The sequence below is a fragment of the Protomyctophum bolini genome (assembly GCF_963924005.1).
Source record: "Protomyctophum bolini genome assembly, chromosome: 8".
Lineage (NCBI taxonomy): Eukaryota > Metazoa > Chordata > Actinopteri > Myctophiformes > Myctophidae > Protomyctophum > Protomyctophum bolini.
Window position 1 is genome coordinate 4,181,435 of NC_137869.1, and position 13,552 is coordinate 4,194,986.

Consider the following 13,552-nt stretch of genomic DNA (forward strand, 5'->3'; position numbering starts at 1 on the left):
ATCCGTACATTCCACCAACCATGAGGGGGATTGTGCTTGCCCTGAGTATAGCCCTTGTGGGTAAGTATATCTTTCTATATATCTATGTGTTTTTGCTCATTTTGTTGTTTGTTGCCATAGTAAAGGAGGGGGCACATAAGTAAATTGTGGCCATTTGCACAGAAAGGGGTTAAAAAGAGTTTAAAGATTTAGGAGTACAACTGATATCACACGTGTTGAGGGGCGCTAGCCCCTCCTATATACAGGTTTAATTTTTGTTTTTAGTTCAATGTTTGTTTTAAAAACGCCATTGACAACGAAGGGAAAATAAAGAGAATTTAATGTTTGTTTTGAAACCGTTTTTTTCACCTAAATCATCTTAAGATGATAAGAGCGCCCCTCACTTGATTTTGGTGTGATTCTTATACAGTATAGCAGTGTTAATGAAATACATATTTGAAACAAATGTTTCTGTTCAATCTCTATACGATTAAACAATGTTTTCAGATACCAACTGTATTTTTACATCAGATTATTCTTAATTTGCAGCGGGCGCTCATAATAACTATGGTAAGTTTATACATGAACAGGAAATGTGCACATTGTGAAAACTATATATTTCTTATACATTATTTTTTAAATATTTTTCCTAAGCTACATGATTTTTTTAAACTACAATAACTGCAGGAGGCCTGCCCTGGTGGAGACCTGTGCACTTTTTCTAGTTTATGCTAAATTCTGCATAGATATCATGTGTTATAACTTCTTGTTTTAGAACCTGAGTTTGCAGCCGGTCAGACCTATGTGTACAAGTATGAAGCCGTTATCTTGGGAGGTCTGCCTGAGCCAGGTCTGGCTAAAGCTGGAATCAAACTCACAGCCAAAGTTATGATCCGCGAAATGAGCACAGGGATCTACATTCTGAAGGTAAAGACTACAAATAGCTTTGAATGAAACTCAGCATTATTAAATTACATGTACTGATCTATATTAAGTAGGCTATATATAAAGTATTTATATGTGGGTTATGGACAGGAATTCTAGACCCCTCTACATAAATGATTTCTAATTGAAAATTGGCTTTCCCCCCTCTAGCTTGTGGATCATGAAATCTTTGAGTACAGTGGCATCTGGCCAAAAGACCCCTTTGTACCTGCAACTAAGCTCCTTTCAGCCATGGCTGCTCAGCTCTCGATTCCCATCAAGTTTGAGTATGCAAATGGTATTGTGGGCAAGGTGTTTGCACCAGAAGGGCTCCCCACTTGTGTGCTGAATACCTACAGAGGTATCCTGAACATCCTTCAGCTCAACATCAAGAAGACCCAGAATGTTTACGAGATGCAAGAGGTTCAAATAATTCCTATTCTACATGATTATAAACCAAAAGGCCAGGGTGATATTTGAACTCCCAAATAATTTCTGTTCTATTTAATACTCCAGGTTGGAACCCAGGGTGTGTGCAAGACTCAATATGTCATTAGTGAGGACACCAAGGCTTATATCCATGTGACCAAGACCAAGGACCTAAACCAATGCCAGGAGAGAATCATGAAAGACATCGGTTTGGCTTACACCAAGCACTGTGTTGAGTGCGAGTATTCAACTGTAAGGGACATTTCTTTTAAACTATGCTTACATTTTCCTGAACAGCATACTGTATGTTTAAACACAGTGGGTGCATGTGTTCTAACTGCTGCTGAGGTTAATTGTGAATTGTGTCTATGCAGAGAGGAATGCTAATGAAGGGTGGTAATGTCTTCAACTACGTCATGAAGCCAATGCGCACTGGTGCTCTGATACTGGAGGCAACGGCCAAAGAGATCATTCAGTTCTCACCTTTCAACATCATGAATGGTGCTGCCGAGATGGAGGCTAAGTATGTAGTTGACTTTTTTCTCTCTTTTTGAACGATACAAATGTATTATATGTTGTTGTTCCATGTTGTTGTTTCTCTGTGAATGTGCGCACGTGTTGTTTTTCCCTTCCGTGCGCATCACGGAGAGGGAAATCATGGACATGGGGTGTAAACGCAGGGATAGTGTCGGTGATGTATCAGGCCATGGAGCCGGGCATGCTCAGCATGCATCAAAGTCTATGACTTGCCGAACTGAACTGCGCACAAAATGTTCGCGCACAACTTGTTACCGGCTCAAATGTATATGACTCACGAAACAAAAGATCTTATTCCTGAAAAACTTCTTCACAGACAATTTCTGAAGTTCCGTGCCATTGTGAATACCGTGGTGGAGCCCATTAGTGTAGAGTATATCCACCGTGGATCTCTGCAGTATGAGTTTACCACTGAGCTTTTACAGACACCCATCCAGCTGCTGAGGATCACCAACCCAGAGGCCCAGGTACTGAGAACCATTTTCTGCTCTGCAGATTATTTTCAACTTTCTCTTCTGGCAGACTGGCAAACACAATGTAAAATTGGAAGCATTGTTTGTTGAGGGGCGCTATAGCCACTCCAATACATGGCTTTTGAGGATTTAATGTTTGTTTTTAAATGGTAAATTGTGCACCGATGGCGGCGGAAAACATGAAAGGCACCAACCAGCACATCAGGAGCAATTAGGGGTTCAGTGTCTCGCTCAAGGACACTTCGTCACTAGCTCTGGGGGAGCCCGGGTTCGAACTGGCAACCTTGCAGTTACCATCCAGTTGCCACTCTACCCCAGAGCATATGTACTTACTTGACCCCAGTGACATACAAAAGCAAAGGGTGCCCCGCACTTCACAAATGTGTGATTTATTTTTCCTCTTCCTGACAGATTGTTGAGGTTCTGCACCATGCGGTGACATGTGGCAAGCAGGTCACTGAAGATGCCCCCCTGAAGTTTATTGAACTCGTCCAGCTGCTGCGTGTGGCCAAATTTGAGATGATTGAGGATATCTGGACTCAGTTTAAAGACAGGCCAGCTTACAGGTAGCGACAACAACATCTAAAAAATAAAGTAAGATTGATTATAAAAATGTCTAGAAAAGAAACAAGGATAGTTTCTTCATTATCAGACAATGGATCCTGAATGCTGTTCCTGCCATTGGAACTCATGCTGCTTTGAAGTTCATTAAGGAGAAGTTTATTGCTGATGACATCACTATTGTTGAGGCCAGTCAAGCTCTGCTGGCATCGGTGCACATGGTGACAGCTGACATGGAGGCCATCAAGCTCATTGAGGTACTATAGGTCAATCCTTAATGAGATTGTACATTTAAATTAATTATGTATTTCATCACATTATTAATTAAGATGTTATAACAATTCTTTCTCTTTACTCTCTTCAGCACCTGGCTTTTAACCCCAAGGTTAAGAAAGTCCCAGTTCTGCGTGAAATTGCCATGCTGGGCTATGGTACCATGGTTGCCAAATTCTGTGTTGAGAACCCACAATGCCCAGCTGCCCTAGTTAAGGTTGGCTTATGTAATTGTTACTTCCATAAAAACCTTAACTTCAGTTAATGAAAGTAACATTTTATTGGTAATATTATTGTTCTCCTGTGCCTTCCATAGCCAATCCATGACCTTGTCGCAGAGGCTGTAATGACAGAGGGTAAAGTTGAGGAACTAGTACTTGCCCTTAAAGTTCTGGGTAATGCCGGTCATCCCGCCAGTCTTAAACCAATCATGAAGCTTCTCCCTGGATTTCGCACTGCTGCTGCCTCTCTGCCAATGAGAGTCCAGGTTGATGCACTCCTGGCTCTAAGAAATATTGCAAAGAAGGACCCCAACTATGTAAGAACAGCAGCTCCTCCGTCTGTGTCCTTACCAACAGTTTTAACATTCCCTATTAAATTAAAATGTGTTCATGACCTTGTGATTTAGGTCCAGCAAGTGGTTATTCAGCTGTTCCTCAACAAGGATCTGCAACCAGAGGTCCGCATGGTTGCTGCTATTGTCCTGTTTGAGACTAAGCTCCCCATGGGCTTGGTGTACACACTTGCTAAAGCCATTACGACTGAAAGTAACCTGCAAGTTGCTACTTTGGTCTACTCCTATATGAAGGCCATGACCAGGAGCACAGCACCTGACTTTGCTCAAGTGTAAGAATCCTAACAGTAATCACTTGTTTCCCTTGTTATTTTAAAAGGATGGTATATCTCATAAATGTTTACCTCCCGATTTCAGTGCTGCTGCCTGTAATGTTGTTGTGAAGTCCATCAGCCCCAAGTTTGAGAGAATGAGTCACCACTACAGCAGAGCCATCCATTATGATGCCTATTACAGTAAGAGCATAAACATTAATTTACCATTAGTTATTACACTCATTGATTGATTGAAATATTTATTTCACAGTATGGGTACAAGTTAAAGCACAATAGTTAATACAAAAACTGTTACTTTGTGGATGAACCATGATAAAGCACTAAACTTGTTTACAACAGGGTCCACCTTTTTCAATTCACTTCTATAAAAAAAAACAGGAAATCATCATACAGTGTACAGTGCCCCATACTGTACAATCATCATGTACAATATGGGGAGAAAGGGGTGGGGGAAAACATCAGACATCTGATGATTTTGACGTTTTCAGATCCATGGATGATGGGTGCTGCTGCCACTGCTTTCTACATCAATGACGCAGCAACACTTTTGCCTAAAGCTGTTGTGGCCAAAGCCCGCACTTACCTGGCTGGAGCATATGCTGATGTTCTTGAGGTAAAAGATAGCCCTCCTTTCCTTGCATGTTAAGGTTTATGCAGGGCTCAGATCCATACACTTCATGTGTCACCTTGTTTGACTTTACCATAATGGTATGATGCAGCTACAACTTTATTAGCTCATTTCCGACAAGGACTCTGATGTTACAATCTTTTCTCTTCATCGTTTTGGATAGACTTCTCTCTATTTGTTGGGTACTTAAATGACAAATGTCCCCTAGTGCTCTATTCTAAGATGCATTGTGGACTCACTGAAACATCTTACACTGATTACATAATTGAATTATTTTTCTCTTCATTTTTCTTTTATTAGGTGGGAGTAAGAACTGAAGGAGTTCAGGAGGCTATTCTGAAAATGCCTGTGCTTCCTGAAGATGCTGACAGAATTACAAAGATGAAGAACGTTATCAGGGCTGTGAGTATAAGGACATATAATTATTACATTCTCTCTTTAAAGAACCGTATGTGATCACAGAACAATTTCATTACAAAAGCTGGACTAACTCAGGTTTACTGTCATCATCCCTCAGATTAATGACTGGAGAGCTCTTCCTTCAAGCCAGCCTCTGGCCTCTGTATATGTCAAATTCTTCGGACAGGAAATTGCATTTGCAAACGTGGACAAAGCCTTCGTCGACCAGGTTATTGAGGTACTGAATGTTGTACAGTTACATTAACTTGTTTATAATCAATAATCATTTTACTCTGAATTGAACACTGCATGTCATCATTGTACACCATGCATGTTTTCCTACAGCTTGCCACTGGTCCTATGATTAAGGCTGAGGGAAGGAGGGCATTTGATGCTCTGATGGCTGGTATTGAATTCCAGTACACTAAACCCATACTTGCCGCTGAGGTACGTCGTATCTTCCCCACTACCATTGGTCTGCCTATGGAGCTGAGTTTCTATACCATTGCTGTGGCTAATGCTGCTGTTGAGCGTAAGTTAATATTAGCTCAAGCCTAATAGAAACCTTGGTGCTTTGACCTTTTAAACTTGACTGAAGATAATCTTTCAACTTCAGTCCGTGCAAATGTGAACCCATCACCTTTCTCGGAGAACTTCCATCCTTCCATGCTTCTTAATGCTGAGATTCAGATGAGGGCTGCGGTGATTCCAAGGTGAAACAAATGGCAACTCGTTCTTTAATTATTATAGTATTAATTATACTATTATTATGTATTATTTGTGATTAACTTTCATCCATTGATGTGAAATATACCTGGCATTGACTTTAAGTTCACATTTTCTTTGCCTTTCAGTGTTGTCATACATACATATGCCGTTATGGGAGTGAATACTGCTTTAATCCAGGCTGCTTTGGTATCAAGAGCCAGAGTCCACACCGTTTTACCTGCAAAGATAGAATTAAGAGCTGACCTGAATAAGGGAAACCTCAAGATTCATGTTCCACCTGTTCAGATCTGGGATAAGATTGTAGTAGCAAAGTATGTATCATTTTCACCAAATAAATTGTACGATTCACCATTTATCATTTATCATTTATCACCATATTTAAATTAATTCCGTTTCCACCTTTCACTGCAGTTTTGAGACTGTTGCTATTGCAAGAAATGTGGAAGATATTGCAGCTGCAAGAATCACACCAATGGTCCCAGCTGCAGTTGCAAGAGACATTTCTAGGGAGTCTTTCACTTCTGAAATCACATCTGTTGCATCCTCTATGGTACGTGGTTTGGTGCATTTTATTCCTGGCCTTATTTTCCATATAAAGTGCTATACAATACTAATAAGTAATTTATTGTCTTGCTTATGTGATTAGGGACGGTCGTTATCTAAGTAGGGATACCCCTGGAGGAAATGCGCCCCGATATAAAATACCATGCCCCTTCCTTACAGTTATTATTATTATTAACGACCTGTGTTTGCTGTTGTCCTGCTGTCACTTCTCTCATTGCCTGGCTATAGTAGCGTATAGTATGTTTTTCTCAAAAAGTCAACATTATCAGCTCCTTCAACTCTCTCTCTTTTTTCTTCTGAGTAATTGTTGCAATGTGCTTCATTTCTTTTTTAAGTTGCATGTGTTTTAATTTTTTTCTTCCAGAAAAGACACGTGACTATGATTTGAACCGATCATAACTAACTATGATAACTGATAGTCTGACAGTCAACCAGAAACATGTTTTAAATGTAATTATCATCGTAGCCTGCCTACTGTATTCGGTAATATTAAAAACCGGATCTCCAACTACAAAGTGAACTGAGCGAGCCCATAGAGTTATGAGTCCCAGCCATAGTATTAAAAGGATAGAGACTGAACCAACCACTCAATGTTAAAGCCCAGATGCACAGGGTTTCCTCGTCATAACTCCATGGGTCCACCTGCAGTCCCCGCTCTTACCACTAGGGCCGAGCGCCTCAACGTTGGAGAGCCTCACTGGGGGCTTGGTCCCAGCGAGTCCAGGCCACAGGGCCAGGCAGTCTGGGTTTGTTGCACATTGCGCGAGTGGTGGAGTGGACAAAACTTCTCTCTGTAAATGAACACCGAAGACCGAACGTATGGATTAACCCGACTGACTGACTGACACTGGATTGATTGATTGATTTATTAACAGATTGGATAATTACAGTACATTTCAAGGACAACTCAATACAAAACTGTCAGCTGTGGACGACACTTACAACAGGGTCCACCATGTTCAATTCATCATAACATTTAGAGACGTACAAATATACACTTCTATATAGCCACAAACAGAAAATCATCATAGAGGAGGTAAAAAGGAAAAAAGGGTGGGTGGAAAAATCAGATTTTACGGGGGCCAGTTTCAAATTGCAGCCGTCCGTAGGTGCCCTTTGAGAGCGGTTTTGAAAGAGTCATGGGATTTGCATGTCTTAATGACAGTTGGTAGGGCGTTCCACATTTTGGTGGCATAGGAGCGAAAATAATTTAGTCCAAATCTAGGTTGCACATGGTGTGATCTCTAAAAGGACCCTCTGACAGGCTGGCAGTGTGTGCTAGGCTACCGTCCCCAGGCAAAGTTGTACTTGAATTCAGAAAAGCTGTATAGTAAAATATATATATAGGCCTATAATAACACAGCCTATTGTATTATCAAAATTGGATCACCCTCCCTTGGACTCCAAGTAAAATTAGCTCACCCTCCCTCTGACTAAAATTAGAAAGGCATCATCCTCCCCTATTTTCCTCCAGCCCCCCTTTTGCTAAATTTCGACTGGTCCCTTATGAGATTGTGTTTTCTGTTTTTCTAGTCAAGGTCATTCCCTGATCTCATTCCTGTTCCTGGTCATATCCACAAAGTGAAAGCCCTGAAGGCCTTCTTTGAGAAGAAAATGTCTGCTGCATCCGAGACCTTTGGAATCAGGGTTGCTGCTGATGTTGTGTCTCACAATGCTGCCTTCCTCAGGGAAGGCCATGCACTCTACACCCTGATTGGAAACCATGAAGTTTTGGTTGAGGTTGGTCCAGGCAAGTAAAGTACATGACATCATCTTATTGAGTAACAGAGGTTGTTAAGAATAATAAGTCATGTATTGTTCTGTTTTGATGCAGCTGGTGGACCAGCCATTGTGCTGATTGAGGTTGAGGTTCAGATTGGAGAAAAGGCAGCTGAGAAGATTCTCAAAGTGATCAACATGAGCGAGGAGGAGGAAATCCAAGAGGACAAGAATGTCCTCCTGAAGCTCAAGAAGATCTTGGTCAGTTCAGGGCCTTCATCATCATCCTCCAGCAGCAGCTCCAGCTCTCGTTCTAGTGTTAGTTCCAAGTCTTCATCCAGCAGTCGCTCTTCCAAATCCAGTTCCTCCAGCTCCCGTGTCTCAAGGGTAATGCTCAAAGTTATCTTGAAGGTCTTCTTTTCTCTTGGGCAAATTTCGGACAGTGAGTTGATCTGTTGTCTTTGTCATTACAGCAGGAGGTGTATGACCCTCCTGATCCTTTTAGAAGGAATCACATTCACAAGGTAATTATCTAACAGCTGTCTAAAGAATGGTTCTTCATCAAGCTATCATGTTCTGTTTTGACAGACATCATATATGTGCCTTTTTTGTTTGCAGCATGGAATTTCCACTGCTAGGGTTTCCACGATGAGCAGTGCCTCTAGCTTTGAGGCCATCTATAAAAAGGTGGGGCATTTTCAATCAAAATATTCAAAGAAACATTTTGATAAGAATCAAAGGTGTTGAAGACCTTTTTAACAACTTGCAATAACAATTTCCATCTTCAGGACAAATATCTTGTCACTCCTGCCGTGACTATCCTCATCCGTGCGAAGAGAATTGGCCAGATAGATCAAGGATACCAGATTGCAGTTTACATCGACAGAGCTACTTCCAGATTGCAGATTATCTCCACAAACCTTGCTGAAAATGACAACTGGAGATTCTGTGCTGATGGCGTGATACTAAGCTGCCACAAACTCACGGTCAGTCTTGCATCTCAGACTCCAATATCATTTGACTTCAACTTAGTTTCATTTTTGTTTCAAATGGGCTTGATTGTTTCCCATATCATTCTCTTAGGCTAGGATTGCCTGGGGTAAGGAGTGCATGCAGTATGAGACTAAGATAATAGCTGAAACTGGTCTTGTTGGCCCAGACCATGCTTTCCGCATGAAGTATACATGGGGAAGGCTTCCATCAAATTGGCAACGCTATGGAAAGTGGTAAAGCCCACAAATCACAATATCACTTTCAAACCTTGTTTCAACTGTATCTGTATGCAATGTTCATCAAATATGAATGTGTCCTTAGGATCTCTGAATACATTCCAAACATTGCCCCAGGACTTGGTGTAAGCTTGGCAAAGGTCAAGAATGCTCCCAAACAGATCATACTGACTGTGGCTGTTGCCTCTGAGAGAACCCTGAATGTTGTGCTGAAGACACCAAAGGTACACTTTTATTGCTCAATCTAATTCTTTCTTGTTTAGTTAGCTTTGCATAGCCTGTATACCATTTTATCTTTTACATTATTAATCATGTCTGGTGTTTTCAATTTCAACAGAGGATCATGTACAAACTGGGATGTGCTCTCCCTATTTATCTGCCCATTGGACACACAGCCGCTGAGTTGGACGCCTATCAGGACAGCCTGCTTGACAAGATCTCCTACATGTTTAATAAGGCTCATGCAGGTAAAACTATTGTACTGAAAACAATGCTTTTCTCCTTGGACTGCCAAGACAATAGGAGCTTTTCGGTGCCTTCTGCCAGCTCTATTCATATTTTTAATTAATAATTTTAATGCCAATAGAAAAATCTGTGATATTCACACTATATCTCATTTTAGCTCGGCAATCCTATAGTATTAGAGACCCAGTCCTGATGGTGGCGGTAACTTCACCATTATGAAAAGAGCGAATCTGGCGATGTAATTTCTGGTTAAACGGATCACAACATCCGCTAGCTTTCTGCACTGTGTTACACAGTGATCTGTCCCCGATGATAAGCGATCATCGTTTATTTTAATAACCAAGTCAAATGAAGCTCTAATCAAGCCCCGAATATCGCATTTTACGCAGCTATACAAATTAACTAAAAATATTCTGGTTATTTTTATTCTAGCCGAGTGCTCCATGGTTGGTGACCAACTGATCACGTTCAACAACAAGAGCTACAAGAATGAGATGCCCGTCTCTTGCCAGCAGGTTCTGGCTCAGGATTGCACAGATGAGCTCAAGTTCCTGGTTCTACTGAAGAAAGATCTCGCACTTCAACAAAACGAGATCAACGTAAAAATTTCTGACATGTAAGTATAAAATGTCTAAGAATGTATTAATTTTTTTGATTTAAGAGATTTGGCAGTTCATTCATTTCTGAACTCTCTTTCAACAGCGATGTTGACCTAGTCCCCAAGAACAATGATGTTGCTGTGAAGGTGAATGGAATGGAAGTTCCCATCAGCAACCTCCCATACCAGCATCCCACAGGTCTCATTAATCTGCCAATCTGAAATTATTCACATTGTTAGCAGACAAATATCCTACTGTACATAATTTGTTTTTGTAACAATTACAGCCAAAATCCAGATCAAACAGACAGGTGACGGTATCACTCTCCATGCACCAAGCCTGGGTCTTCAGGAGGTCTACTTTGATAAGAAGACATGGAAGGTGACACATTTATAATGGAACTATTGGGACTCACTAACTCTCTAATTTATAAATAATGAAAGTTGTCCTAAAAAGACTAAACTCTATGTCCATAAACCACAAAGACTTTCTTTGTTCTCAGGTTAAAGTGGTGGACTGGATGAAGGGAAAGACCTGTGGAATCTGCGGTAAGGCTGATGGGGAAGTCAGAGAAGAGTACAGCACCCCCAACGGACGTCTGACCAAGAGCTCAGTCAGCTTCGCCCATCAATGGGTGCTTCCTTCTCAGAGCTGCCGTGACACTACTGGTAAAACATGTTTCCTTCACATGAACATTGGCAAAACAGCATAAAAAGTTGCTATTCATCTCATTTAGATAATTCTGTACTGAGAAAGTATTTAGTCTTTAAACGTGTGTATTATTCTAGACCAACTATAATGACTATGGTTGGTCTTGAAACAAACCATCTCTCTTTTAATTAAGTACACAACATAGTAAAAAAAAACGAAATACTAAATAAAGCTCATTTAGTGCGGCACATTTTCGTAGAATGACCCATGTGTTCACCTTACTTTTCCAGAATGTTTCATGAAGCTTGAATCTGTCAAGCTGGAGAAGCAAATCGTGGTTTATGGCCAGATGTCCAAATGTTACTCTGTTGAACCTGTGCTGCGTTGTCTGCCTGGTTGTGTCCCTGTGAAGACCACTCCTGTCACTGTCGGCTTCCACTGCGTACCAACTGGTGAGTTTAGAAAACAAACATACACTTTCACAAGTTACACCTTAAATATTATAGAAAAATAACAGCAACATGACATAACACTTTGTTGTCTTCCTCGTTGCAGATTCCAGCATGAATGTTTCGGATGGTCTCGCCAACATCTATGAGAAGAGTGTGGACGCGAGGGAGACCACACAAGCCCATGTGGTTTGCCACTGTTCTCCTCAGTGTGCTTAATCTCATAGCATTCTGTCACATTCTGTTTTGTTTGTTATATCACCAATGTTACTTAAAGCTGCTATAAGCAATAATATGTCAAAAATGTAATGACCTTTTTTTTTTTTTGGTAGACAGACAGCCAGCAATGGGTAGAACGCTCCCTCTCTGTGACACATCTAGGGGCCCGCAATCTGCATTCAAAGATTTTCCTGGTCGATTTGCCTGTCTGCTTCCTGATTGGTTAGTCATTGCGACCGGGTTTTTTTACTTATTTTTCGACCAATGACAAAGCTTCTATAGGAACATCTTTGAATGCAGATTGCAGCCCCTAGATGTGTCACAGAGACTAAATTTGTTTTGGGAGCGTTCTACCTATTTCTGGCTGTCTGAATTCCAGGGGAAAAATATATAAAAAAGGTCTTTAAAAATTATAGCAGCTTTAAAATGTTATTATAAATAAAGATTTCCATCATCAAGCATTTCAACATAATTATATTGTGTGAATGTTATTACTGTGATATATTGAACGGTAATTATACATATCATGTAATGCAGGTGAAATTGGGAGAATTATGGTCGGTCATTGTGTGGTCAGTCAATTATTACAATTCACAATTTAGGCATTTAGCAGATGCTAAAGGTATGGTTTAAACAGTACACAACCTTTACAAGGTTAACCTATAGAGTATTATTCTTTCATCAAACCTTTTTCCCCATCAACATGTTAATAAAAAAGTTCCAATAAAGTTTTCATTACCATTACATATTACCGTATGTGAACGCCTGTTACATGTGCCAGTGGAATCTCAGGCCGGGTATTCTTTCTTACATACTGTAAGGCTGAATTCTCATGGTGATGACTTCTAACACTACTATGAAATAGAACTCACTCCGCCAGGTCAGGCAGGTTATTGTGGGCCAGCAGTGTTCAGAATTGACCAATCAGGAGGTAATATGTGGATCACATGACTAGAGATACTGTGTAGTGTGTATGTGATGTTTGAACCAAAATCAGCCTCCTGATGGCACTATAACAGGCCGATCTGAACAATTCAGTGTGTCGATCGGGCCAATGGTGCTGGAGATTGAACACCATCGGTTAAATGTCTGTGTGTGTGTCAGACTTAGATAGCATTTGATACAGTCTTATAGCATGTTATGTAGACAGCACTATAATTGCATTGTATGTAGTCATAGCATGTCATAGTACATATGTATAGCATAGTAGTATATATATGTATAGTTTCATTATATAGATATTCCACTGTTACTTTCTTAGCTTACGCATGTTTTATGATAAATGTTTTTATGTGATGTATTCCCATGCTTTTCTGTTCTTGCTTAATGTAAGTCGCTCTGGATTAAGAGCGTCTGCTAAATGCCTAAATTGTAAATTGTGTGTGTGTGTGTGTGTGTGTGTGTGCGTGCATAGGGGTGGCCGACCTAAGCAACCTTTCATTAGTTAATTTCTATGTTTTTGTTAGTTTAGGTTAGATATTTTGTATCTGCATGGTCCCACCCTGAGGTGATATTTAATTAAAATTTCTTTATTTAAAAAACATCTTCAGTAAATCAGGATTTTAAAAACTGTTTGGCCTGGTTGTTTGGGATGACAGTTGTAAATATCAATTAGGGCCTGTTAATCAATTATCACAAATATTGTTTTGGGTGTTTGTCCACCCCTGGTCAAGCAGTGCATGGTTCCCTAATTGCGGTGTGGCATTGGAGGGTTTAATTAGGATCACATGGGGGCTGCAAGGCCTCATCTGTTTAGTACGAGGTAGTCAAAGATACAATTGCCACACAATCATAAATCCCTTTCCAGACATTTCTAAATCTACTTACCTTAATACATTATATACTTAGTGAAGGCCTTTATCTATCTCATCTCAGT

General features: G+C 40.5%; 1 protein-coding gene across 1 annotated transcript; it reads left to right on the plus strand.

Annotated features, from left to right (window-relative positions):
• Window positions 1-20: 20 nt before the first annotated feature.
• LOC308319562 (vitellogenin-like) lies at window positions 21-11,676 on the plus strand (the record flags this gene model as incomplete). Its single annotated transcript, XM_080769666.1, has 32 exons — window positions 21-60; window positions 755-906; window positions 1,075-1,326; window positions 1,420-1,584; window positions 1,707-1,855; window positions 2,186-2,336; window positions 2,754-2,908; window positions 2,995-3,160; window positions 3,268-3,393; window positions 3,493-3,714; window positions 3,805-4,022; window positions 4,108-4,205; window positions 4,514-4,638; window positions 4,954-5,055; window positions 5,171-5,290; window positions 5,398-5,584; window positions 5,669-5,765; window positions 5,907-6,092; window positions 6,193-6,331; window positions 7,879-8,095; window positions 8,180-8,588; window positions 8,703-8,751; window positions 8,853-9,050; window positions 9,148-9,242; window positions 9,289-9,517; window positions 9,631-9,760; window positions 10,191-10,374; window positions 10,461-10,555; window positions 10,644-10,738; window positions 10,860-11,025; window positions 11,299-11,460; window positions 11,564-11,676. The coding sequence occupies 32 exons, from the start codon at window positions 21-23 to the stop codon at window positions 11,674-11,676; spliced, it is 4,992 nt and encodes a 1,663-aa protein (XP_080625792.1).
• Between the last annotated feature and the right edge of the window lie 1,876 nt (window positions 11,677-13,552).